We start from the raw sequence: 24,300 nt of genomic DNA, 5'->3' as shown, positions 1-24,300 counted from the left end.
GGGGGTGTGCGTGTGTGCGTGTGTGCGTGTGTGCATGCGTGCGCCCAGGGACTAGTTAGGGTACCTGAAAACCCAGCTTTGGTCTCCCAGATGTCAGCTACGCTTGTCCGCCCTCCACGTCACCCCTCTCAGTCCCGTCTGGTCCCTACTTGTAGAAGTATCGGCTGTCCTTGCCGATCTCCTTTACCGATAGCGCCATCAGAAAAGGGAAGAAAAAGCAAAGAAGAAAAAAAGGTCGATCTGGTGTGTCTCAAGATGGGAACAGAAACTATGATATCTCACAAAGCAGCACCTCCCAGAAAAAGTGGACGGTTCAGTTGGCACCGCCTACTGGAGACGGTAGTGTGTATATGGATGTGATTTCTGGACATATTGGACCCCCGTGGAGCCTCTAAAAGAGTGATTTATCGGCCAGAGGAGAGCTAGACAAGTGAACCCCGGGCCCGAGCCCCTCTCCCAAGGGGAACACTAATATATGTGAAAAAGCCAGGCAATGGAATCCCCCTCCAACAGGGGAGGAGGGGCTGCCAATGCTGGAGCTTGCTGGTAGAAGAAGAATCTTGGGGATCGCGGAAGCAGGAGGAAGGAAGACAGTAAACTGGATATTGCAGTAGTGGCGTACTGTTTGCCCAGCCACGGTTTGCGGGAAAAGTGTTTTCCAAAAAGCAAAAAGCCGCCCATTTGGATCATGAATCTTTCTGGCTCTCTTCTGCTGCCACGGAGAGAGCTCTTCTGTTGTTGTTGGCCTCTTTTGGTGAAAGAATATTGCTTCTCGACAGCTGTCCTCCTGAACGAAAGATGTCCCTTCTATCCTTTCTTCTCGCCCTCTCGTTGTCCTTCTCGAAACGCCTGTGCCTATCGTCACCGGAACACACAACGCACCTGCAGCGCTCGCCTCTTCCCCCTGGTCCCTCCTCGGCGGGGAATGCCCTCGACCTAGACTCGTCTCTCGGTTTCCCTTCCTCTTTGCCTCTTGAACTATCTCTGGCACCAATCTAGTAATCGGTGGGGTCGACGAAACGGGGTCCGAAGATGAACCCATGTAGTTTACGTCGACAAGAGGGCACGAAAAGTTTGAAACATTTTCCGGGCCTCCGTCTTGAGGTTGCCACTGCCACCCGCTCGTCCGTCCCAAGGAAGGAGGATATACGAGCCCATTTTCTCTCTCTCCAACACACACGTCGGCGGCCGCCTGAATACTCCGTAGTTTTTTGTGTGCTCAGTCCTCCTGCTTGATCCCGCCCCTCTCGTCCTCGGGCGCCCGGGGCCCGAGCATCCAGTCCTGCATGGCGAGCCACTCGCTCCAGTTGGTCTCGGCCACGACGATCTCCTTCTCCGAGACGTTCTGCAGCGGGCGCAGGAACGGCACCGTCTGCCCGTCGGCCATGTCGTAGCTCGTCTTGACCTGCAGCCAGGTGTCGCTCTTGGCGGCGAACAGGTAGTTGCGCCGCTCCGCCTCGAGCAGCGGCCCGATGCCGGCCATCCAGTCGTCCCCGAAGAACCCGTGCAGGACGGCGGGGAAGTCGAACCCCGTGGCCACGAGCCGGCGTATGTAGGGCACCAGCGAGACCCGCGACAGCGGCGAGGGCGAGTGCACGGCTCCCAGCGGGATGCTCTGCGGCGGCGGCGGCGGCGGCGGCCGGGAGGCGGAGGAGGAGGAGGAGGAGGATCCTGGAGCCGGGACCGGAGAGGGGGAAGCGGTGCCCGCGGAAGACAGGATGGGCCGCACGGCGCTCTGGAACGGCAGCTGGATGTTGACAAAGGCCGCCACCGCCTGTATCGGCCCGTGGTGCTGGGCGTGGTCTACAAAGTAGCGCACGCACGACTGAAACTGCTCGTGCCACTCGAAGATGTCGAACCCCGAGTCGACAAACGGCTAGTGAAAACAAGGGAACTTTGTGTTAGTTGTCTGAACCGCTCGAGGACCCAAAACACGGGATGTGCGGGCCAAGGTAGGTAGGTAGGTAGGTAGGTAGGTAGGTAAGTAGCCCTCTTGCAACAAGCAAAGAGGGAAGTAAAAAAAAGGACAAAATTGCACAGGCGGTGAACAGCGGCCACTGCTTACCTCTGACTGTTGTAGAGAGGAGTTCCCTCCTGGGCGTGGGAATGCCATTGTGGAGGGACCAAATCCGCACCGGACCTAGGAAGCCTTTCGAAAGGGTTGTTTGTTTTCAGGAGAGTTGGGAAGGAGGCGGTCTTGACAACAGTATAGATGGGTAGTAAAGAGCGGCCTTTTTCCAACCAGCATCGAGTAGAATCAGGTAGGCCCCAAATGCCCCAGTACCGACCGGATGCTATGCTTTCCCAAAGCGTAACAGACAGCAAGCTCGAAGACGGCCGTCTAGTCGGTCCTCTTTAGTCTCGTTGCTTGCCAAACTCCACAGCCTACGGGCCGTTTACGGCCTCGTCTTGCAGATGTCCGGGAAAAAAGAGTGGAAGAAAGGCCCAGGAAACGGCGGCCCAAACTGGGAACGCTGATCAAGCTAGGGTGTGTGTGCTGCGTGTGAAGCTCTGTGGATGGCCGTGTAAATTGGCGGCAGTGCGAGTTCCTTGCCGGGGCGGGCCTTCAGGTGGAGTTGAATGGGGGGTCCCCCTGGGCGAGATAGATAATGATCAGAGTGCAGGGGACTGTTTATATAACTATCACGACCCGGCCTCGACCCGGCTCGGCCCCAAGTCCAGGGCGGTTGGGAGGGCTTTTGCTTGTCTGGTGACAGCGGATGGGTCCGTCCGGAGTGGGCTGGTATATGGTACGGTATGGGATGGGGGATGAGATGGGATGGAGATGAGGCAAGTACCTGCTACAGTTGTATCGCAGCGTACCTTGTGAGCATGAGCAGGAGGAGGAAGGAGGAGGAGGAGGAGGGAGGAGGAGGGGGGCCAGATGTGACAAGAGAAGCTGGGTCCAGGTGTCAGGCACGAGCTGAACCATGACGGGGTTCGAGAAGATCAAGACAGGCCACGGGTTGCAGGGACACACAGGGGGGGAAGCCCCATTGTGGGTTGTCTCTTGTGGGGGAAAACGGCGATCCTGAATGAGGTTCCGGGTTTGGGTTCCGCATCCAGGGCTTGACCCGTACAGACGTGTTTGAGCCTGTAGCTCGAGGGCGAGCCTGGCCTGGTCCAGCAAGGGACTGGCCTGGGAGCGTTTGCCTGTCCGGACCGGGCGAAGGAGACTGGACGGCGCGATAAATGACGGGAGAGCTAGGCCTGCAGAAGACCGGCATGCGCAGCGCGAGGCGAGAGAAGTCCTGTCTGGAGTTTGAGGGCGGGGATTGGAGGATGGGAACTCTGGAAGCGTGAGCCGGCCGCTCTGCTAACTCTACTTGACCACTGGCATCTACAGGCTACTTGCCAAACTTTTGCTGAACAAACACCAGACCCCTGCTTCCGTCCGGAGGGACCGTATCCACCGTCTGGTCTTTTTTTTTTCCCTCTCTTGTTGCCCTAGCTCATCAGTTGATCTCATGTACGTAGTATGTATGCGCGTGTATCTGTGTGACATAACTAGGTAGCTCCATCAGAGAGAGACAACCGGGGCGTTGTCTACGGACAGAGCTTTCTTCTTTGGGGAAAGGCGCCGGATGTCAGTGTCAAAATCGCCTAGTACAAGTAGCTCAGACGGAGTACATCCAGACCAGCTTTGCTGCAAGGATACTGGCACGAAGACAAGACAGGCTGGTACATAAGCTTGCTCGGATGGCTAGGTATGTACTACTTGTATGTAGGCACAGCAGCCATGTGGCTGCAGAGAAGAGGAGGGGCAAATTTGGGGGGAGGGAATGGCAATGTCTACGGAGCCTGGTCGAGGTCCCCTCGGCCTCGGGAAGATGGGAGGATTGGGAAGATGGGAGGATGAAGTGTGGAGGTCTCTCTGGGTGGATGACGGGATTCCGTGGATGGCCAGGAAGGCCAGGAACCACAATTCGATCAGGGTCCGTCGCTGACAGGGTTATGCAGGGTAAAGGAAGGGTAAAACAGACATGCGCCCAGAGGCTAAAGCTAACGCTGTGGTGGAATGGCAGACTGGGCCAGGATGAACCGGCTTGCCATCCAAGCAAGCCGTCCAAGCAAGCCGTCCAAGCAAGCCATGCATCGGTTTGCTGGCCTTGGGGGTTACCTTACGGAGTAGTTATTTCGAGCGACTCTACAAGTACTTGTACTAGAGGCGGTGGATGGAGCTGGGGCTCCAGGGAAGAGAGAGGCCGGCCTGCGCCAGAGGGGGCCAAGCGAGAGGTGGCGGCGTGTAAGAGAATCAATCGCCCGTACCCTAAGTTTCATCTGAGGTAGCCCACAGTAGCCGGCTGCAAGAAAGAGTCGGGCGGTCCACACGAGAGTGGAGGGCGCATATGTAACTATTTGATATACAAGTACCTCCAGTCCCATCCCGCCTACCTAGTACCTGTACCTCTGCCTCCTCGGGGCCTACAAGTACATGCTCGAGCTCCAGTTCGCGATGATGGAAGCGCATCGACGGCCAGGGCGAGCGGCGGGTGAACAGCCCAGGCGACAGTCGAATTCCAACGAGTCCGTAGCTTCTTCCTCCCTACCTCGGCAGCTTTGCTTGCGGTGCGGGTGCAGCAAGCAAACTTGACGCAAACCATGCAGCAATCACAGCTAGAAGGACGCCTTGCACGCACGCCCGCCCGCACGCCCTGGCGGCTAGCCCAGGATTCGCGACCTGCTTATCGAGATCCCTTCAGCTGCTTGGCATCTCTAATTGTCGATCTCCAAGCCACAAAAGAGGCGCTCGAGCCACTGATTGATCCTGCTCGGCCGCGGAGATTCGTCGCCCGCCCAGCACTAAGCGTCTGTAGTCGTGCTGACCTCGCTGAGCACGGCCACTACTGTTCAGGTGGCCCGGGGTCTTGAGTCGTCTGAGGTTGCTCGCCGACATGAGAAAGTTGAGCCCACCGAGGATACAACCTGCTGCTGCCCGAGACCCGTCCAGGTCCTTTTCGCTCTTGTCCGGACGGCGGCGGCGCACTACGCTAGGCGGCCAATGACAGTCTTAAAAAAGGGACGCGGAGTAGCATCCGGCGGCGATCCCTTCATTCATAGTCTTCCAAAGTCCACCGGACTGGGACAGAACTTGACAGTGATGCTGTCACATATCAGAAAGACAACTCAGCAGCCCCTGTCTGGCAGCGGGGGGTTAGACATCGAGCAGTCGAGACCCCCTTCGCAAGCCAAGCTGTGGGTGGCTAACACCGAAAGAGGTCGCCTCCAGTGACCAATTGGGCAATACGTGCGATCCAGCAACTCGTGGTTTGTCTCCGCAACCAGCCTATCACAGTACTCAAGAGCTTCAGAGCAGCCAAAGCAGGTTCTAGGCAGTGCGCTGTGTGAACGGCGTGGCCACTCAGGAACGGTCGAACGGGGCGGGCATCGTCCACCAACACTCCACGAACTCCACTGCCAGTTGGACGCGGAACTCAAATGGCTGATCCTGATTGTCAACTGTTGTATTTGGAATGCCCTAGTTCTCCTTACTCCCTGTTGCACACAGTCTGCTATATCAAAAGTTTGCGATCTACAAACGCCCGGCGCATATCGTCCGCCGTTTTTTTTTTCAACCGTGAGACACTGGCTGCGTGAAAGGGAGAGAACAGACTCTATCTGCTTGTGCTACCCAAAAGCGATGCATGTCACCTGCGGAGGTGCCTGCGTCTGTGGCAAAGCACAGAAGTTCGCCTGGGGTCCTGATTCGGCGAGGCCGCAAAGGACGTCGAGGCCTGCCACGGCTATCAACTACCTACTTGATTGGAAAGTAGTTGGCCGAATCAGGTATGCGGCCGGTGTTTCCGGAAGCAGGAACCGGAGAGATCTTCAACTTCTCTAGAGATCGAACCCCGCGTGTTTCAGTGAGACACCATCATCCAGGCAAGAGTTTGACTTGAAAGCGGACTTGGACCATCGCAAATGCTGATTGACTACATTCCCGTCTTGTTCTGTGAAGCGGTCTGATGCCAAGCCGTGAAGACGCCGTTTTGCGATGGTATTAGTCGCGCTGATCTATGCCGTACGCCGTGACTGGCGGCGCGCACCAGCCTCGTTTTCGCCCCGGTCATACGACTTTAACGTCTTTAGCTCCTCGATCTTCCCGAGTTCTGACTAGAGCGTTCGAGTTGCAGGGAGAGAGTGAACCAAACAGGCGGTAAGTCCCTGCGATCAACATGGCAGCAAAAGCAATGAGAATGAGGGAAGCAGATGGGGCTAGGTAGGCGGGGTGGCAGGCATCATGACGGAGGAGCTGACACATGGTGACCTCAACGAACCCGAGGGGAGTACCTATTATGTGCTCAGGTTCTCCGTCAACCCGTTCTCCCTCCCTACACAAGGACCTCCAATTGGAGGATTGCGGGTGGGTTTGGAGCTACCTAGAACCCAGATGCCTGCAGCACGTTCTTTCGCGTCATTGTATGCTGTGAAACGCGGGCAGAGAGCTGCACAGCGTCAAAGGCACTGACTGGCCAACGTTGGCTCGTCCGCCGACAGACCTTTCGCCTTGAGCTCGGGAAGACGAGCTTGACTTGCAATTTGCTTCTACAGCAGTGCCTATGGGATCTCGTACAACAACCGAGACTTGTGCTGTGCAAACCAGGGTGTTCATCACTGCCATATCTAGTAGCTGCAGCATCGAGGGGTCAGAGGTTCAGAAACTGGAGGATTGAGGGGCTTCAGCTCTCAATACGTAACTACAAGCACTCTAGTCTGGGGTTGTAAAAGCCTAACAACCAACAAACCATTTCTACACAGGATAACCTGGCTTAAAAGACCATAAGTCTCGGACCGGTTCAAGTAGCTAAGATGGAACAGGGCTAGGCCGCTGTTGTTGGCTGCTGGCGGGCAACCTGTCAGACTCGGCCGATAGCTCTCAAATTGACAGGCAGGTTGACAGCTCCGGGTCAAAGTAACTACTCATAGACTTACAGGTTCGTGGCGGGTACATCACCCAGTAGTGACGGATTAAATCATTGGATAATTGGTCTGCTTGGTCATGAACCTCCACCCAATTCTCGACGACCTGGCTGGCTTGGGGCAGGTGCTTCACGGGGCCTTGACGCCTCACCAACCCAGTTCCACGAGGCCAGAAAGCTTCTAGAATGCCGTGCCATGTGATGGGATCGGCGCCGTGTCCTTCTTTTTTCGTCTCTGCCCACCACTTCTGGTTCGTTGCGCGCGTGGGCCTCACCGCGGATCCAGGGCCGCCGCCGCACGGGACGCCCATCCTCTCGGTTCCCCTCGAACCCACCGCTTGGCCATCTTGGCCGACCATCGAGCTTCTGGGATCCTTGCGGGCCTTTCGTTCTGTCCGGGGGCAGCTTGGCATGACGTCTGCTTGAAGGTCGGCGGACATCAACAGACATCAACAAAGCCCCGTTCGGAAATCGATGGATCCGCCGACACGATTCTTCGCCCCTTGAGATTGCTTGGGCCACTGGGGCTTTCAGGGTCCGTCCTGCATGGCTTGTCTCGGCCTTCGACATATCTCCTTGGTTGGAGCCGCACGAGACGCCTACGCTTCGTCTTCCAAATCTCAAGTCGCCACAGGTCCGCCTCACAAATCGGTGCACCACTGGCTGTCAGCCCTCCAACCTGGCAGTTTGTGCTCTGTCCATCCCGCCGCCCCCCCTGATCCCGTTCTGGGGGTCCTGCGTCAAGAACAGACAGTTCTCGAACCCGCCGCCATACGATGCACTCGCCCTCGCCAATGAAAGAAAGAGTGAGGCGTGTTGACACGGCTCAGGCAACGCTAAACACGATCATCACGAGCACAGCATCTTTGATCCCGAGATCGTGAGGCTACCCTGCATATCGTGAACAGGTACACAACGCGCAAGGGTCTGGTCACTAGCCTGGTTCCGGGATTTCGGATGCAGTCACTTCAGGGTCCCCCAGCTGCAGCTACCCATGCATATCGTCACACGTGCATCACGACTTGTTTTTTTGCTCCTCTCATAGGCGGTCTGTAACCCTGCCAGCCGTTACCGGGGTCGGTGTTGGTGTTCGTAATGTGTACAAGGAGGTTGAAGAGGACGTGTGAGACTCGATTTGTGTTTGTTCCGGATCCCGGGCCCCTGACCCCCGGACCATCCACTGGCTAACGACCGTTGAACATTGTCATGTTACTCAGACAATCCGGTCTTCCAGAGCTGTTTCAGCAATCCTATTCCCTCGAGGCTTAAAAATGTCGATCCGTGTAGCATGATCCCGATACGCGAATTTTGGTTCCCTCTCGCCACACAGTCCATCCTGGACACCCACCAGCACTACTTGACGTCGCTTCGTCGACCTTTGCCATGCATCTTTTTTTTGCTTTCAGCCAGGCCTGGAAACGTTACATGCTCCCAGAACCTCCTCCCGTGTACGACCGACCCATCAGCCATGGGTGAACAAAGACCCTGCTTTTTGAGATGGACCAGTCACAGGAAACATGCTGCGTAACGACATGCGGTTTCGCCTCGATTTTGACGCAGCTTTCGGCCGCTTCGGTGATTAGCGAAGGAGAGAAAAAAAAATAGCCTGAAAGGCCAGCCAGCCGTGCTGCATGTTTGCTGCATGAGCCGCGGACTAAGAATGCGGTACAGAAGCAGCGGCAGCTGACATGTTTTCTCACGAGTACTCTGAGGGTGATCGACAAGAAGCAGCTCTCACGCGATCAAGGACCTGCCGCTTCAACAATCATTGCAAGCCAGAGTGCAGGAACACTCGTTTGATCTCAAGGCAAGATCGGACCAAATTCGGAGTGACTGGTTACCACTCCCTGCCGTGTCAAGTGGGTGTTTGAATAGTTGACAGAAGTTCATCAGGAGCTACCTCAATCTTAACAATCAATATCCTAGTCACATCCTGGCCCTGGAACTCGAAAGGGCTATCCCACTACCTAAATCCGATGGGCTTGATGGATAGTCGAGTACTCCTGTTAGCAGTCCGTCAACTGATGGTCATATTCCCCTGCTCGCGGTCTACCTTTGCAGGTCAGCATCATTCGTGCAGTTCAGACAGGAGCGACTGTCTCGAGCTTCTCTCAGGAGTCTCGATACATATTGGAACATTCAGGGTGATTAGTTCAATAGATAGGGAGAGGTAGGGAGGTCCTGCGAGCCTCAGCCCGGATGGGATCCGAGATCACGACTCGATTCCTTTCAGACATAAACAACAAAGAATCTTGGCCACCGGTTGAACTTCCAAGTTCACTTAGCAATAGCTTCTCATGATCTTCTGAACTGTTTCCAAGATTGCTTCAAGGCTGTCCTCGGTATCTCCCATGTACTTTGAGATGACTCGACGACATCTCCGACATCACTTGTCAAAAACGCAAGCCAATCCGGGTTTTACTTGATCCACTGTTCAGCTTGAAGTGAGCAAAGCAGGCAGTTTATCTAGGCACACGACTGGAGTGGCGCTTCTGGTTCGGCTTCTTTCATACCAGCTTCCAACACTTTGTCCTGAGGCATATCCATGCTCAAGGTCTACTGCAGAGTACCTTGTGAGTGGACACAAAGAATGAGCGCAGGAATCGAGATACTGATAGGAATCTGTCAGCTTGGCAAGCCATGCTCTGCTTAAAGGCCGAATAGTGGGACTGGAACTAGACTTCGAAGATTCGATGCGGCCCCTGACCCTCGGAATCGTGGTATTGGTCAACTTGTCCATTGGTTTTCTCCCGTAGCGATCTCGTGTCAAAGTTGTTCGCGTGGCACGGGAGGTAGTTTATAGCATATGAAGAGCAAAGACTTGGATATCTCTGAAAGGTTTGCTGCTGATGAAGAATAGGAATCAGACCTACTCCGAGGAGAGTTGAGAGGAACCAAGCTGGTCACGGCAAAACGAAAAAAAGCTCTTCACCTCGCTCAGATGATTTTCTCCCTCTGGACCAGAGAAAGAAAAGAATTCGACGTTGCATCATATGTTCACGAATAGCTCCTCGGATCATAAGGCTGGCTAGCGGTGGAGATGCTCATAGCATTCTTGTCTGGGTTGGATGAGACTTCGGAGTCGTATGAAATGCGGAAACAAGCATGAATGCCCTGGTCACCACCGTCTTTAAATTTGTGTCCTGAACAGTAGATTGATCTGCCCGGGCACGTCCCCAGGTCCTCTCAAGAAGTTGCAACCCCCAGCACCGTCGGAACCTGCCACTCCAAGACAAGTCTTGATTGACGGGTTTCGGCCGGTTGACAGCTACCGATCTTCAACGGCTGTGGGCCCGCGCCGGCGACAGTTCATCTCCGAAGACGGACTCGACTCCGATTGCTAACGGCAAAGAGCTCCCTAGCGCTGACGCAGAAAAAGGGCCCAACGGTTGACCGTGGACTTTGACAGGGCAGCTTCTTCCCTCACTTTGATGTAGTTAGTTGGTTGCCTCTGTTCGAACCAGCTCCGTTCCTCTCGACCGGCTCAGCCATCCTCTTCGTGATCGTATCCTGCACTAACTACCGTGGAACGCAAACAGAGCTTCACAGTCCCGAAGCTTGCGAGGTGTCTTGCATGCTCCGTCAAAGAGCTCACTCGAGTGGACCGGGAAACGAGCAGCGTGGAAGCCCAAGCAATGGGAGTCGCGAGCCCCCTGTCACCAGTTGCAATTTATAATTTAGGTGGTGGCTAGCAGCCTGAGCTGGCTGGCTTGGCACGGGTTAGCTGGCGGGCTAGCGCGGTGCGGCTTGGCTCAGCTAGTCCAGCTTTGTGCCAGCTGGACGCCATTCTTTTCCTTTCTGGTGCAAACGGCCCAATATTCCGCGACCTCGAACACGACCAATCCCTGGCCGGACGGACCAGCTTTCGTCCAACGGCCCCGGCTGCTTACGGAGGAGAATGCGAGAGAGAGGGCGTGGTGTGAGTCTTCCCTCCTCTGCTCCTGCTCTGTGCCCTCGAGAGTTTGGTGACGGGAGAGGGAGATGGATGGCTGAAGAGTTCAACTGGCGAGATGGCCAACGCCGAGATTTCGTGGCTTGCCTAGACTGTACAGTACGAAGGAACAAACAAGCCATGGCCACGTTCACCAGCGAATCAGCTTGATACCCTCGTCAAGGTATTGGATCTACCTCGAGCTTTCCCAAAGCAGTCCACCGGTGCGGTGCAGAGTGCAGAGGAGCAATGCCTCAACCCGACTGTGGCCAAGGCTGCCCCCGGCCTCTCGTGCCCTCGTGGGATCACTGCAGTCCGCGAAAGAGTCTCCGAGACAGCCGTCATTAAAAGTCCCGACCGGGGTCTGCTGCAGCGGCGGTTGGAGGGAATGTTGACCGGCAGGTACCTATTGCAGGGAAAAGAAACGAGAACCCGCAGGCTGGTGTTGCTCGAATCTGCCTGTCGGTGGGAACATGCTGCCTCTAGCGGAACAGCCAACGGGACTAGTCTCGCAGCTTGTCCCCAGTAGAGTTGGCACACGCACCAATGAGGGCATCTGCTCTCGTCAATCTAATTTCTAACTGTCTTCAGCTGAAGAGGCCGGTCCTCGCGCCATGCAGAGAGAGCCTCACAGGGCCTCATAAACCCCCGTCTCCCTCTTGGGAGGGGACCGGCCTTCGGACGCGTGCTGGTCTCAATCTCCCGCGTGGTCTTTCTCCCTTTTGCGACTTTTGGTCTTGACCCTGAAGGAGCCGCATCTCTTTCCTGCGACATCAAAGTCGACCTGCTTGGCATTGGGGAACTCTGAGACGACTTGCACACACCATTGAAGCTCTCATCGCCGCTCACCACACACCAAAAAGATGAAGAGCTTCGTCGGCGTTGCGGCCGTCGGCTGCATGCTGACCGGTGCGAATGCCTTCCGCAAAGGCGCTTTGAAATGGAGCAGGGACCAGGACGAGTCCAGCTGGTCACCCGCCCAGGAGACAAACCTCGCCTACATGCCTCTGCTCGCCGGCGTCCATGTCGGTGTCGAGGCGCCTGCGCCCACGCCGGCCCCGGACGTTGAGATTATGAACCTGCGCAAGCGTACGAGCACCGACAACACCTGCGCCTACGTTGGCGGAGACATCAGTATGCTTTCTTGCCCCTCTGTCTGGATGAGGAAATCCGACTGCGATGAGCTGCTGTTCTAACTCGCATGTGCAGACACGCCTCTCTACTGCAACCCGGACTCGGCATGTGTCTACAACTCAATCAATTCCAAGATCGGCTGCTGCCCGGACAGCTCGACCAAGTGTCCCGTCTGGACCACCTGTCTTGACTCGTCCGAGAGGAGCAGGTACACGGACACGACCAATTCAAACACCTTGTGGTGGTGAGTTCTGAACCCATCGACTCCATCCTCGCCCCTTGCGGTCAGTGCTGACATACTCGTCCGTCCACCAGCGGCTCGTCCGCCTACCCGTCATGCGTGACCCATATCTATGCGGACAAAGTCTTCTCGGGCTACACCCTGTTCGGGTGCGCCAGGAATCTGGACCGCACTGACACTGTCTACTACCAAGCCACCGACAGTTCATCCAGCCGCACCATCAGGGGCACCACCAAGTCCGCCGTGTCCGACCCCACCACTTCCGACCCCAAGACGACGCCCAGCCGCAGCACGACCCCGACCCCGACCCCGACCCCGGCCCCAGATGGCAAGTCCAACACGGGCGCCATCGTCGGCGGCGTCGTCGGCGGCGTGGCCGGCCTCGCCCTCATCGGCGCCGCCATCTTCTTCTTCATGCGCCGCAGCCGCAAGAACAAGAACATGCAGGGCACGCCCTTCCAGCCGCCGCCGCCGGGCCCCAACATGCAGGGACCCCCTCCGCAGGGTCCGCAGAGCATGTACGGCGCGCCCCCTCCCCCGCAGATGGCGCAGCAGCAGCAGGGCTACCCGCCGCAGGGCTTCGTGCCCGTCGACAACCGCGCCAGCATGGCGCCCTCGGCCTACTACGACCCCAGCAAGACGACCCCCGTCAGCGCGCCCGGCAGCCCCCCGCCGCAGCAGTATCCCTACGGCGCCACGCCGCCGCCGCCCGGCCAGCAGCCCTCCCCCGGGCCGTACGCGCCCTCGAGCCCGACCGGCACGGCCTACAGCCAGGGCAACGCGCCGCCCCAGAGCGCCGTGAGCCCGAGCAACACCAGCCCCGGCATGGGCTACCAGAGCGGCCCCGTGCCGGGCTACGCCCAGGCCCCCGCCGGCCAGGGCCAGGCCCACCCGCACGAGTTCGCGGCCGAGCTGCCCTCGGAGCGGTCGGACCGGGAGCTGAGGGAACTTGCCTGAGGGGGGGAAGAGAGTGAGAGCGCTAGTGAACCAGTAGGTGTATGTTTGAGGCGGGGTGGAACTTATATCCGGGAACGAAGGCAAGAAGAGGACGTTGTCTATCCAGAATGGGAAGAAAAGAGAGGGAAAGAGTCACACGCTCGTTTCTTGCTTGCACAAAAAGACCTCATCAAGGGGTTTTTCGGACGACAGCCTGGTCAAGGAACCACTTGTTGGATGCTTGTTTTGTTTAGGCTTGGGGATAAACTGCATGCATGGTTTGAAAGGGATCATCTTTGCACTCTATTTCGGATTGGTCGCAACTTTCTCGACGCCGTGCTTATACCGATTTGACGTACATATTTTATACGTAATGACACACTTTATTAGACAATACTGAGTCTGATCTATTGAGTAACGGTGGATGGTGACAATGCTTCTCGATCGGCCTCATATCCGGTGGTGAAGCGGTGACATGTCTTGGACGCCCCAAGATCTGAAGTGCGTTTAACTTCGAGGTTTCTCTTGGTATTTATTCAGTGTGACTCTCACAGCCACAGAAAGTTCACGCAGGATAAGTAGTTACCAGGCCAGCACAAGCTACTACTGTCACCACATGGGAAGCGATCCATGTCTTTTCTCGGTCTATCCCTTTCTACAACCTGCTCTTCGTCTTCGCTTTCGACGCACGCCATTTTACATACGGATGTATCTCTGGACCGGGAATGAGATGATCCACGGCCAGAGTATTCACCAGGCCAGGATGAACCTGGTCCAGACTCGTCACGCCGCACATCTTCATCGTCGTCTCCAACTCGTCCTTTAGAACTGTTAAGTGATCACCAGTCAGCCAGTCAGTCTCATCATTTACCCACCCCAGATGTGTGAGCCAAGGAAAAGAAAAGAAACAAAAAAAAAAGGACGACTCACTGTCGATGTACCGCACAATCCCCTCCTCGCCGTAGTTCACGCCGTACAGGATGCCCCTGCCGACGCCCACGGCCTTGGCGCCCAGGCACAGCGCCTTGAAGATGTCGGTGCCCCTCGTGATCCCGCCGTCGACAAAGACCTCGAGCCGGTCGAACACGGCGGGGCAGTTCCTGTGCAGCTCGAGCAGCACGAGCAGGGGCGCCGGCGAGGTGTCCAGGCTGCGCCCGCCGTGGTTGGACAGCACGATGCCGTCGACGCCGGCCTCGGCCGCCGCCACGGCGTCCATCCACGTCTGCACGCCCTTGAGCACGACCGGCACGCCGGGGACGGTCCGCCGGATCCAGGCCACGTCGCGCCAGGAGACCGAGTCGTCGATGAAGCGGGCCATGATGCGGCCCAGCGCGCCGCCCTTGGCGTCGCCGCGCGCCGCCGTGCCCGCCAGGCCCGTCATGGGCGTCGCGACGGCGGCGGCGGCGGCGTCGAGCTGCACCCGCTCGTCGGCCTCGCGCTTGCCCGGCACGGGCGCGTCGACGGTCAGGAACACGGCCGCCGCGCCCTGCGCCGCCGCCTCGCGCAGCAGCGCCTCCGACCTGCGCCGGTCCCTGTCGACGTAGAGCTGGAAGTACACCACGGGCTGCTCTTCTTGCTGCTGCTGCCGCCGCCCGCGGCTCCGCTCCCGGCCCGCGGCGACGATCTCGCGCAGCGGGAACGACGCGCTGGTCGACACGCACTGCGGGACGCCCGCCGCGGCGCACCCGCGCGCGACCTCCCGCTCGCCCTCCGGGTGGAACTGCCGGCCCATCGAGGTCGGGCTCGCGAAGAGCGGGAGCCGCGCGCGCCGGCCGAGGAAGCGCGCCGACGTGTCGGCCCGCCCGCTCACGTCGACGAGGACGCGCGGGCGCAGGCCCACGGCGGCGTAGGCGCCCGCGTTGGCTCGCAGGGTGTGCAGGTCCGTGGCCGCCGAGGAGGCGAAGGCCCAGGCCTTCGGGGTGAAGGTGCGCGAGGCCGCGGCGGCGAAGTCGTGCGCGCTGATCAGCGTCGACAGGGGCGGCTTGGTGCTGGGCGGTGCCGGGGGCTGGGACGAGGTGGCTCCTGACGGTAAGCTGGGCTGTTGCTGTTGCTGTGTCGGTTGTGGCCTCTGCGGCGGAGGAAGAGTGCTGGCGTCTATGGAACCGATGTGCTTGGCCGCAGGGAGATGGTCTTTGATGAGCGAGGGCCCGTGAACCTCGTTGTAGGCGGCGGAGGCGTCGCCGCCGGCGTGCCGGAGGATGATCTCCGGGCCGCCTGGGTGATCTGGCGTGAATTCAGTCATGTCGTATACGTTGCCGTCTACGGCGATCCAAAGGTCATCCGGGTTGTTGTGCTTCTGAACCTCTTGAGCAGAGAGCATGCGAGACATGGCGGGGGGTCTGGTTGGTGGTGAGCAGAGCGAAGCAATGGACAGTGATTGGGCAGGGCTCCCACGCGATCGAAGTTTATGACACTGTTTAATCCGACATCATTGAAATAGCCATACAAAACAGAAAGAGAAGCAATTCTTCAAGTCTTGGCCACCGAGGACTTGTGTGTTAGTGAGCGCGGGTCCCTCGCTCGGAGATGTGCCGATGTGGTGCGGAGAGAAGTCCTGGCTTCTCCACCGCACCGCACCCCGGATTGCACTCCATCGACATTCCCGGCGGGGTTGGGAAGAGACATGGCGAGGGGTCCAGCAGATCAATCTGGCGAATCGAAACGTGCGTATTAGGTATCTTTGAACAAAGTGTTATCTGCCCCATACCAACCCGTCCGTCTCAGCTCCCCTCAAGAGCCTTGACGACCAGCTCCTTGGGCCTGTCGCCCAGGTCCATCTGCAGTGCCAGATCCCGTCCGGCAGGGCTCATCTTGCCCCACGTCTTGCGCAGGATGCCCACCATCTTGTCCTCGTCGACGCTGGTCTCGAACGCTTCGAACTGGTCGTCGAGGAAGACGAGGCAAGCCGCGTCCTCCAGGACCTGCACCTCCTCGTCCTCCTCGCCGCCGGCCAGGCCTTCCTTCCGGATCAGCGCCGCGACCTGGTCGATATCCGCATCGGGGATCGGGGGCCTGATGGACGACGATCGGAGGAGCTCGGCGACCTGCACGGCGGCCTGGGCCTTGAGCTTCGCCCGCCATGTCAGGTAGCCCGGCCGGGTCATCGGGTAGCTACTCCGAGGGATCTCCCATCTTTTATTATGGTGGACGGGCTAATGTCAGTGGATCTCACACAAAACTCGAGCTCTAGAGAGACTCCCAACGTACCTCCGGAAATGCTGGGCCCTGCACGCAAGTTGCAGCACCGGCGAGGCGTCTGGCGCTCGCTTGGCCAGCCAGGCCGTCATCTTCTTGGCATAGTGCAGCTCATAGGGGGCGTCTGTCTCTGCGCCGTCCTTGCCTTTGACCTTGTTGGGGTCCTGCGCGTGTGCTTGATCGATGAGCTCCTGCGCGGTCGCAAAGTTGCCAGGTAGCGAGGGTAGTGACGGCGCCATGTTCAGGGATTTAACAACGCTTCGTCAATGACGGCTGTTCAACCCAAGCAATCGTATCGTAGCAAGAAATTGCCTTTTTTGGTCGCGTTAGGTGAGTCGTGAGATGAAGAAACAAACCCCGATTTCAGTAATCAGGATAAAGCCAGAATCTTATTGGGCGGCCGGTAGACGATGGAGTTGAGAGCGGGTCATCTCCGACTAACACAAACGCCGGTCTGCCAGCACTTTATCTATCGTTGGATGAAGAAGGTCAAGCATTAATGTATGAAGCATTTTTTTGGGTCAATTCCGACAGAATCCAGCTACTCAGTGAAGCTTGAATCAAAAAGCATTGCCAAGGACCTTGGGATAAAGCGGAATAAATCGTGGATGCGTTGCAACGATGGCGACCCGAATGCTCTGGATCATACTGCTCTGATGCAAGAGTATCCGGGGATAGGTGAGTGCCAGCTCCTACGAGTACCATGGGGTTTCGTGATGTGGCTGGCAGTGATTCATGGATATCAATGGACTTGTAGGCAGAATAGACTAGAAGCTGTCAAACAATAGGATGCAGGGTCAACGCAAGAAGCAAACGCGACAAGCACACGCAACACCAGACAATAAATGGCATTGAGCTCTTCCGAGGGCCCAGCCATTGTTCCTATCTGTACTAGGGCGTTTGCTGCACGTCGTAGATGTAGTGACATAAAAGAATCGTTCTTCACACCTCCCTCACTTCCACAAACACTCCCCTCGAGTCACATTTCGAGACCAACCTTTTCCCTTTCACTCCGTCACATACCAGCCTCTCCATCTTCCATAGCCAGGGTTCGTTCAACATGCCTCCTTCCAAGAAGAAGAAGAAGACATACAAAATCATCACCATCTCCTCGTCAGATGACGACGAGTCCGGCCCCGCCTCCTCAGGCTACGAGTCCGAGCCGGTCTACAAGCTCAAGAAGACCAAGAGCAAGATGAAGAAGAAGAAGAAGGCCAAGCCCCCAGTCAGCGAGACAGAGAGCAGCAGCGCCGCGACTACCTCGGACGAAGCAGAGCCGTCCTCCTCCTCCTCCTCCTCCTCCTCCGCCGCCGAGACGACTTCGGCAGGAGGCGCAGCAGCAGAGACAACGTCTGGCGAGTCCACCTCGGCCAGCGCGGCGTCCGCCTGGACGCCCTCCGAAGACGCCATCATCCGCTCCATGAAGGCCGGAGGCGAGACCTGGGCCACCATCGCCAAGGCGCTCCGCCGCGGCAAGAAGGAGGTGCAGAAGCGGCACAAGGCCATCGGCTCCGGCTTCGACAGCGAGACCGACGCTGCTTCGTCTGCCGCGGCGGCGGGCGGTGGAGGTGCAGAGACCACTTCCGGCGAGACCTCCTCCGCAGGGGCGGACGACGACTGGACTCCTTCCAACGACGCCCTCCTGCGCTCCATGAAGGCCGGAGGCGAGACCTGGGCCACCATCGCCAAGTCCCTCCGCCGGGGCAAGAAGGAGGTGCAGAAGCGGTACAAGGCCATCGGCTCCGGCTTCGACACGGACACGGAGGGAGAGACGGCCACGTCGGCCGCCGAGGTCACCACGTCCGGCGAGGAGGAAGAAGCTACCACGTCCGGTGATGACGCGAGCGGCGCCGGAGCCGGCGAGTCCGAGGACCGGAGCAGCGAGGTCGACTCCAACGTCGCGCCGATCTCCTCGGCCGACGAAGAGGAGAGGCTGGTCGCCGCCGAGAAGGCGAAGAAGAAGCGCAAGAAGAGGAAGAAGCAGAAGGAGAAGGAGAAGGAGGAAGAGAAGCGGAGGCAGAAGGAGAAGGCGAAGCAAAAGAAGAAGCAGAAAGAAAAAGAGAAGCGAAAGCAAAAGCAGAAGCAGAAGCAGAAGAAGGCCTCGAAGAAGCCGCCATCGACTTCGTCCTCGTCCCCGTCCCTGTCCTCCTCATCCTCATCCTCATCCTCCTCATCCTCATCCTCATCCTCATCGGCCGGACCAGCCAAAGAGAAGAGAAAGGAGCAGGAAGAGGACCCGCTCGAGGCCCAGCGCAAGTACCTCTGGTCGACCGTGTGGCCAGCGCGGTACCCGCCCACGCTGCGCCTGCGGCCCAGCAGCGGGCTGAGCGCCGAGGACTGCCGGATCCTGGGCGTCATCGATGCGCGGCAGCGCTGCGAGCGGTGGCTCGAGATGCAGGCTGCGTTCTGCGGCGCCACGGGGCGGATGGTCGACGCCGAGGTGCTGCGGGCCAAGGTTCGTGAGGGCAAGCAGAGGAAGAAGAGGCAGGGTTGATGCGTTCTCGTAGCCCATATTATCGTTTAGACCTTGAGTTAGGGATATCAAACTTCAGGTCTTGGGCCATCGTTGCCCAGTCAGATAGAGAGATCAGCGTGCTGCTCTTTAATGAACTCGTGATTCCACTCCATCAAGTCAGCCAGTGAGCATGAAGAAGACAATATACAGACATTTCAAATTATAGATTACACTATTATTACATCAGATGTAGAACACGTCTGCCCATCCAGTCTTGCTCCCCCGCCTGACAGAGCCGCGAATGCATGGCTCACAGCGGGGAGAAGGGGCAGACTCTCCAACACCATGACTCCGTAAAGCCCACCTAGAATGTGAAATGGGGTATCAAGCTGGATAATCAAACAGAACCCTTCCTCAAGTGGACGCGGAAACTTCGAGTATGGATGGAACGCATGCTCGGGGGGATCGGTCTTCTGTCGTGTGTGTGTGTGAAGGTGTTTGGTGGTGGGTTGGATAGCATTGGCCAGGTCGACGGGCGAGATGATTCTGTAAGAGGCCCTGAGGACAGACTGGGCTCAAGACTCGCTTTTCCAAGCTGATCCTCGATGGACAGACAGGCCGGTTGTGGGCTGGGCTCGCGTATGTCGGAGCACGGCATGTTAGCCAAAGATGGCCCGGTGATTGAAGGACTCGACCCTCGAAGAAGAGCCAGGATGCTCGCGGGGCCGATTATATCGCTCTTCAATAATGTTGGCTTGTAACTTCGCAGAACCCTTCTGTGTGTAAATAGTCCCCGGCCGACCGCCGCCTCATTCAGATAAACTCTGGCATCCCGGCCGCCGTAGTGGGCCCTGTTGTACTGGGCGGAGCAGCAGGCCCAGCCCCGTCCTGCTGCTGACCGGGTGCCTTAGTGCCCGAGCCGCTTGCTCCGAGGCCCCTCTTCATCATCTTGCCCAGCACCGTCACCAGCTCGCATGCGTCGCTGAACATGTCGTTGTCGATGCCCTCGGTGGCCTGGTACACTTCCGCAATGGTATCCTGCGCCAGCTTCCGGCTGCCCTCGGCATCGTGGACGCAGTCGTAGAGGAACGCGGCGTACTCGGTCTTGACGGAAAGCCGCAGCGAGTGCGAGCCCCATAACAGCTCATCGGCAAGCGCGAGCGCCTCCTTGAAATACTGGTGCGCCGCCGGCAGGAAGTCAATGGCAGGTAACAAGAAGTTGCCTGTTGAACTAGGTCCGAATCCGGGAGGCGGTCCTACGGGGCCTCCATCTTTCGTCTGGGCGACATAAATCGGAGGAGTTGCTGATATGGATATGTCATCTCTCGCTATGCCCTTCCCCTTTTCGACAGTTCGAGTTGCTGGGTCGGCTGAGCTGTCTGTGGCATCGGGGGTCGAGATGCCGACGTTTGATACCTGGGGATGGTTGTGGAATAGAACGAAGATGTGGTAGAAGGAAGCACGAAGCTTGAACGCGAGCACCTTGAGCTCGACATAGTTTCCGACCATAGGCAGCACGTACTGCTCGAGCATGACAAGGCCTTCCCTTGACAACCATAGAATATGGAAGTAGAGCTCGAGATATTGCGGGTTACTCGACGGATCGAGTCTTCGTTGTTTCCGTGCTGTGACGAGTGGTGCCGCGAGGTTAATAGACAACCCCAATATCTTGAACAGCATCGAAGAGAGTAGAGGGTTGTCGGGCTCAACGGCTTTGGCAAGCCTGCCGAGGAACTTCTGATCCACCTCCGAAGACGCCATCAAGCACCGTCCTCCCAGGCAAGTCACCGATCCTGATAAAATAGTCAGTCCGGGGACTGTCAAAACACTGTAGTAGCCAAGGCCCGTCGCGGAGCACCGAGTTGGAACTCGATAGACCTTTACGGGAATGATTTTGGTCCTCACCTTTTGCCTATGTCGTTGAGCCTAGGGAGATGAGGAAAGCCTAATTAACGCGACTCTGACGAGATGACGCAAGGTGAATGCTTCCTGCTACAATTCAAAATTGGATCAGAGACCTGCGGACTGAGGCTGTCAATAACATATCCACACAAGGGCCACCTGGCTGAGGTACGCCGAGCTTTCATTGGGGGATGAGCTGACCAATCTTGTCACGATAGGCTTGATCAGGTCCAATACAATTGCTGAGTGGGATAAGACCAATGAGAGGTTTGTCTTCCAAGGTCGTGCTAGCAACAGGCGACAGACGGCGTCACACCGGCCAGTCTGGGGCTTCGAGATGCAAGTGCGGTTCCGGGGTGCAAGTTGACGAATCTGGTCAAGTGCATGGCGCAATATTCCCGCTTGATGTTATATATACAAGGGCAGTGCGCTGTACAGTGGATGAACCGAGAAGTAGGCCGCAAGATCTCCGTCTCGGGCGGCTCAGAAGGTGAAAAGATTAAAGGTTCGACAGGAAGGCGAGACTATTCTTGAGAGCCAGGGAATGGCGCTGATAAGCCTGGTGAGCAAGGCGGTGTGGGAAACGGTCGTGCTCAGAGCCAACGGAAAACCTAAAGGCGGCAATCCTGAAGCAGCGTTCTCGCCTGTAAGGACGGAGTTTGCAGCGTTTGACAGACTGGTACCGCGTACAATGGCTGAAGATGTGTGTGTTCTGAGGCGGATCAGGTGAGGTTCGTCTCAAATCAAGATGTGGCCAAGGGCGTGGGACGTGCCAGCTCGTGAGCCTGTTCGAAGCGTTTCCAAAGGGCAACGAAAAAACCCGAGGTATGGCGGGCACCAAATTTCAGAGTTACTGCGGGTTCCGGAAAGCAATGATACTAGAGAGCTCGGCTGTATGTATCATAAAGGAGTCGTGCAGCGCCTTGCAGACCGCGCGCCTGTGGGCTTTCGGGTATGAAACGAGCGTGGTGGGCCCTAGCTGCGGCCACGGCGGTGTCCTCCTTCTCACTCCCACTCACTCCCAGCTGCTCGACTTTTTACTCGGGCACTCGCAGAACTCTGCGGCAGCGACTCGAGGTCCAGGGCGAGCAAGACCAGAGAAGAAAAATTGAAGAGGTATGTGGCAAGGCCAAGTCAGCGCACGGGGTGGTGATGGAGAGGTCCTTGGTGGTGGTGGTGGTGGTGGTATGTGCTCTCCAAGTGTCCCCGGATTCCTGGGCTGACGCTAACAACAGAGCTCCATGTGCGGGACGTGCATCTGAGCAGGGTAGAAGAAGAAGGAGGGAATAAGGAGACTGGGGTAAGGGATGTGTCGGTCAGGGAAAGGTAAGTCGAGAGATGCAGCCGCGCACGCGGCGATCGGGTGTTTATGTGATGCGATGCGATGCAGTGTGTGCGACAGGGACACACCGACAGGCCAAGCTAGAGATTTTGTGCGGGCTGGGATCCCGGCCAAGCGAATGGCCGCCGTTGAAGATGCAGGACAGCAGCAGCAGCAGCAGCAGCAGCAGCAGCAAGAACAGAAAGGCGAGGTCCTCGCTTGGGCGTGGGCGTGGATGAGGGCGTGCGTGCCCTGAACGCTGCAGTGCATGCAAGGTGAGTTGTCCACCGTCGCTCACTCCGTCCGTCTCATCCTGCCACGACCGAATGCGGATCGCACTGCGTACACCAGCCAGCCCTTGAGCCAGTTGGGGGGGCAAAAGGACGACGAGCTGTGCCTACCGACGTCAGGCAGGCCAGGGCAGGGCAGGATGGCGAAAACCTGTAGCTGGCGAGAAACGATTGGGCAATTCGTCAGTGCCCTCTCGAGCAATTGAAGGTCAGAACGCCCTCTGTGGGCCTTGGGAGGAGCGCCTCGGTCTTGGTTCTGGCCCTCTTTTCCACCTCCACCTCTTGGTGCAGCATGCAGGCAGGGGGAGCTGCAGAAGCGTGGTCGTGTCGCGCGATCGCCGACGATCAGGGAATCGTTGGATGATAGACAACGGCGCGCGTGAGTCTGGGCCGGCCCGTCGTTGTCGGCCTCTCTCTGTTTGACGGATCCGTGGAGAGACTTCAGGTCAGGCCAATCCACAGTCCAACACGAACAATGAATGCTGCTGCGCGCGACGGAGTGAAGTCAAGCTGCAGGAAGTACCTAGGTAGGCGGGAGAAATAGAGAAACACGGTAGCGAATGAGAGAGAGGAAGAGACATAGGGCGATAAGATTTGGACTTTGTTCCCCCCCCCGTGCCAGCTCCGGCCAGATCCTGGTGGCTCTTTTTGTTGTAATGTAACTACAAGTATTGATTGACGCAGCTGAACCTGGGCTGGTCGATACATCCGTGGATGGCATAACCTGGCTCCCGACTGGGTCCTCCCAGGCGACCCCATCTCCCTTCCAGGTGTTAGTGCCGGCGCCACGACCAAGATTGAGTGCTATTGAACCCTGAACGCTAGCCTGGATGACTTCAAGGTTGACAGGGCCATTTTTAGCTCACCGCATTCCAACGCAAATCCGGGAACGCGCCATGGAAAGATCGCCAGAGAAAGATTATGTCACAGCTACACTAGGTATATTTGACCTCTGCTATATGCAATGGCGGCAATGACCTCTTCTCTCTCAAAGGGATCATATATCATGCTATTGTGTCGATTTGGCGCCTAGCGCAATGCACACCGGCATCGACCACGACGAGATTGGGTACCTACCAAATATATCCAAGATTGAGGGCAGTCCGCGAGTGGTAAGCGTAACTGCTACCCTCGAGATAGTCAGCAACGGGACACCCCCAAACCATCGCGGCGGCAATTTGCGGGGACCGCTCACTCTTAGTTATTAGGTACGAGTTCGACGGGCAGATTTGACCATCCATGTCTCAGACATTTGTTGGTCCCTTCCCGCGCTCCCGCTCCCAAACCTGTCAGGCACCCGCCCGAGACCTCGTGTCTGCCGAATCCCATAATTAAGGGGTTGTCGTTGTGATGGGCCATATAAATATAACGGGGTCACGGTACGGATGGTCTCTCTCTCTCTCTCCAGTAGTTAATCTCACGGCACAAAGAGTCCCCATCCGAGTTCGGGTGATCAACCACGGTACCTGGCACTAGCAACCAGAAATGCTACTGTGACTGAAATAACCATGGCGACCTTGCCGGGCAGAGTAGCATTCGGGGGGAGTCCTCGGCTGGCCTGGAGGTTTAACTAACTACCCCCAAGTAACTTGCCTGTTTTGACGCGAGACCCCACGGCGCCTGTATTCGCCGAAGTGCATAGGAACGCCCGCACATACAGACCATGCACGATTCACTGCGCTGCAATGCAAGATACAGGTAGGCCAATACATTCATTCATACGGAGTACATACATGCATCAATACGGCACACATTCAAGCAAAGAAGGACAATGCACCGATTGGTGCCAACGCACAAATCCGTTCGCCAGCTCGCTCCGCAGCCATTCATGGACATCCATCCATATAAAACCCATCCATCCCCCCGATTCCCACAGCACTAGGCCTTCTGACATGCGACCCCTTCTCCCTTCCCTCCCAACCTACTCGTTTCTTTAGCCCCCCCCCCCCCCCCCCCCCCCCCCCCCCCATCCCCC

At 57.5% G+C, this 24,300-nt stretch overlaps 6 protein-coding genes across 6 annotated transcripts; 2 read left to right on the top strand and 4 right to left on the bottom strand.

Moving 5' to 3' along the window:
• Positions 1-1,219: 1,219 nt before the first annotated feature.
• On the bottom strand, positions 1,220-2,113 carry E0L32_011139 (uncharacterized protein; the record flags this gene model as incomplete). Its single annotated transcript, XM_031133835.1, has 2 exons — positions 1,220-1,876; positions 2,066-2,113. 2 exons carry the CDS (start codon positions 2,111-2,113, stop codon positions 1,220-1,222), a joined length of 705 nt encoding a protein of 234 aa, XP_030988626.1.
• Positions 2,114-11,714: 9,601 nt separating this feature from the next.
• E0L32_011138 (uncharacterized protein) lies at positions 11,715-13,183 on the top strand (the record flags this gene model as incomplete). The annotated part of the gene is made up of 3 exons (XM_031133834.1): positions 11,715-11,985; positions 12,061-12,229; positions 12,301-13,183. 3 exons carry the CDS (start codon positions 11,715-11,717, stop codon positions 13,181-13,183), a joined length of 1,323 nt encoding a protein of 440 aa, XP_030988625.1.
• Positions 13,184-13,569: 386 nt separating this feature from the next.
• On the bottom strand, positions 13,570-15,491 carry E0L32_011137 (uncharacterized protein; the record flags this gene model as incomplete). The annotated part of the gene is made up of 3 exons (XM_031133833.1): positions 13,570-13,686; positions 13,867-13,982; positions 14,093-15,491. 3 exons carry the CDS (start codon positions 15,489-15,491, stop codon positions 13,570-13,572), a joined length of 1,632 nt encoding a protein of 543 aa, XP_030988624.1.
• Positions 15,492-15,882: 391 nt separating this feature from the next.
• On the bottom strand, positions 15,883-16,596 carry E0L32_011136 (uncharacterized protein; the record flags this gene model as incomplete). The annotated part of the gene is made up of 2 exons (XM_031133832.1): positions 15,883-16,294; positions 16,370-16,596. The coding sequence occupies 2 exons, from the start codon at positions 16,594-16,596 to the stop codon at positions 15,883-15,885; spliced, it is 639 nt and encodes a 212-aa protein (XP_030988623.1).
• Positions 16,597-17,417: 821 nt separating this feature from the next.
• On the top strand, positions 17,418-18,851 carry E0L32_011135 (uncharacterized protein; the record flags this gene model as incomplete). Its single annotated transcript, XM_031133831.1, has 1 exon — positions 17,418-18,851. The coding sequence occupies one exon, from the start codon at positions 17,418-17,420 to the stop codon at positions 18,849-18,851; it is 1,434 nt and encodes a 477-aa protein (XP_030988622.1).
• Positions 18,852-19,625: 774 nt separating this feature from the next.
• E0L32_011134 (uncharacterized protein) lies at positions 19,626-20,492 on the bottom strand (the record flags this gene model as incomplete). Its single annotated transcript, XM_031133830.1, has 1 exon — positions 19,626-20,492. The coding sequence occupies one exon, from the start codon at positions 20,490-20,492 to the stop codon at positions 19,626-19,628; it is 867 nt and encodes a 288-aa protein (XP_030988621.1).
• Positions 20,493-24,300: the final 3,808 nt, after the last annotated feature.

Source organism: Thyridium curvatum, assembly GCF_004353045.1.
Source record: "Thyridium curvatum strain D216 chromosome Unknown NODE_99_length_139539_cov_86.989219, whole genome shotgun sequence".
NCBI lineage: Eukaryota > Fungi > Ascomycota > Sordariomycetes > Thyridiales > Thyridiaceae > Thyridium > Thyridium curvatum.
This window is presented reverse-complemented; position numbering and strand designations above follow the sequence as displayed.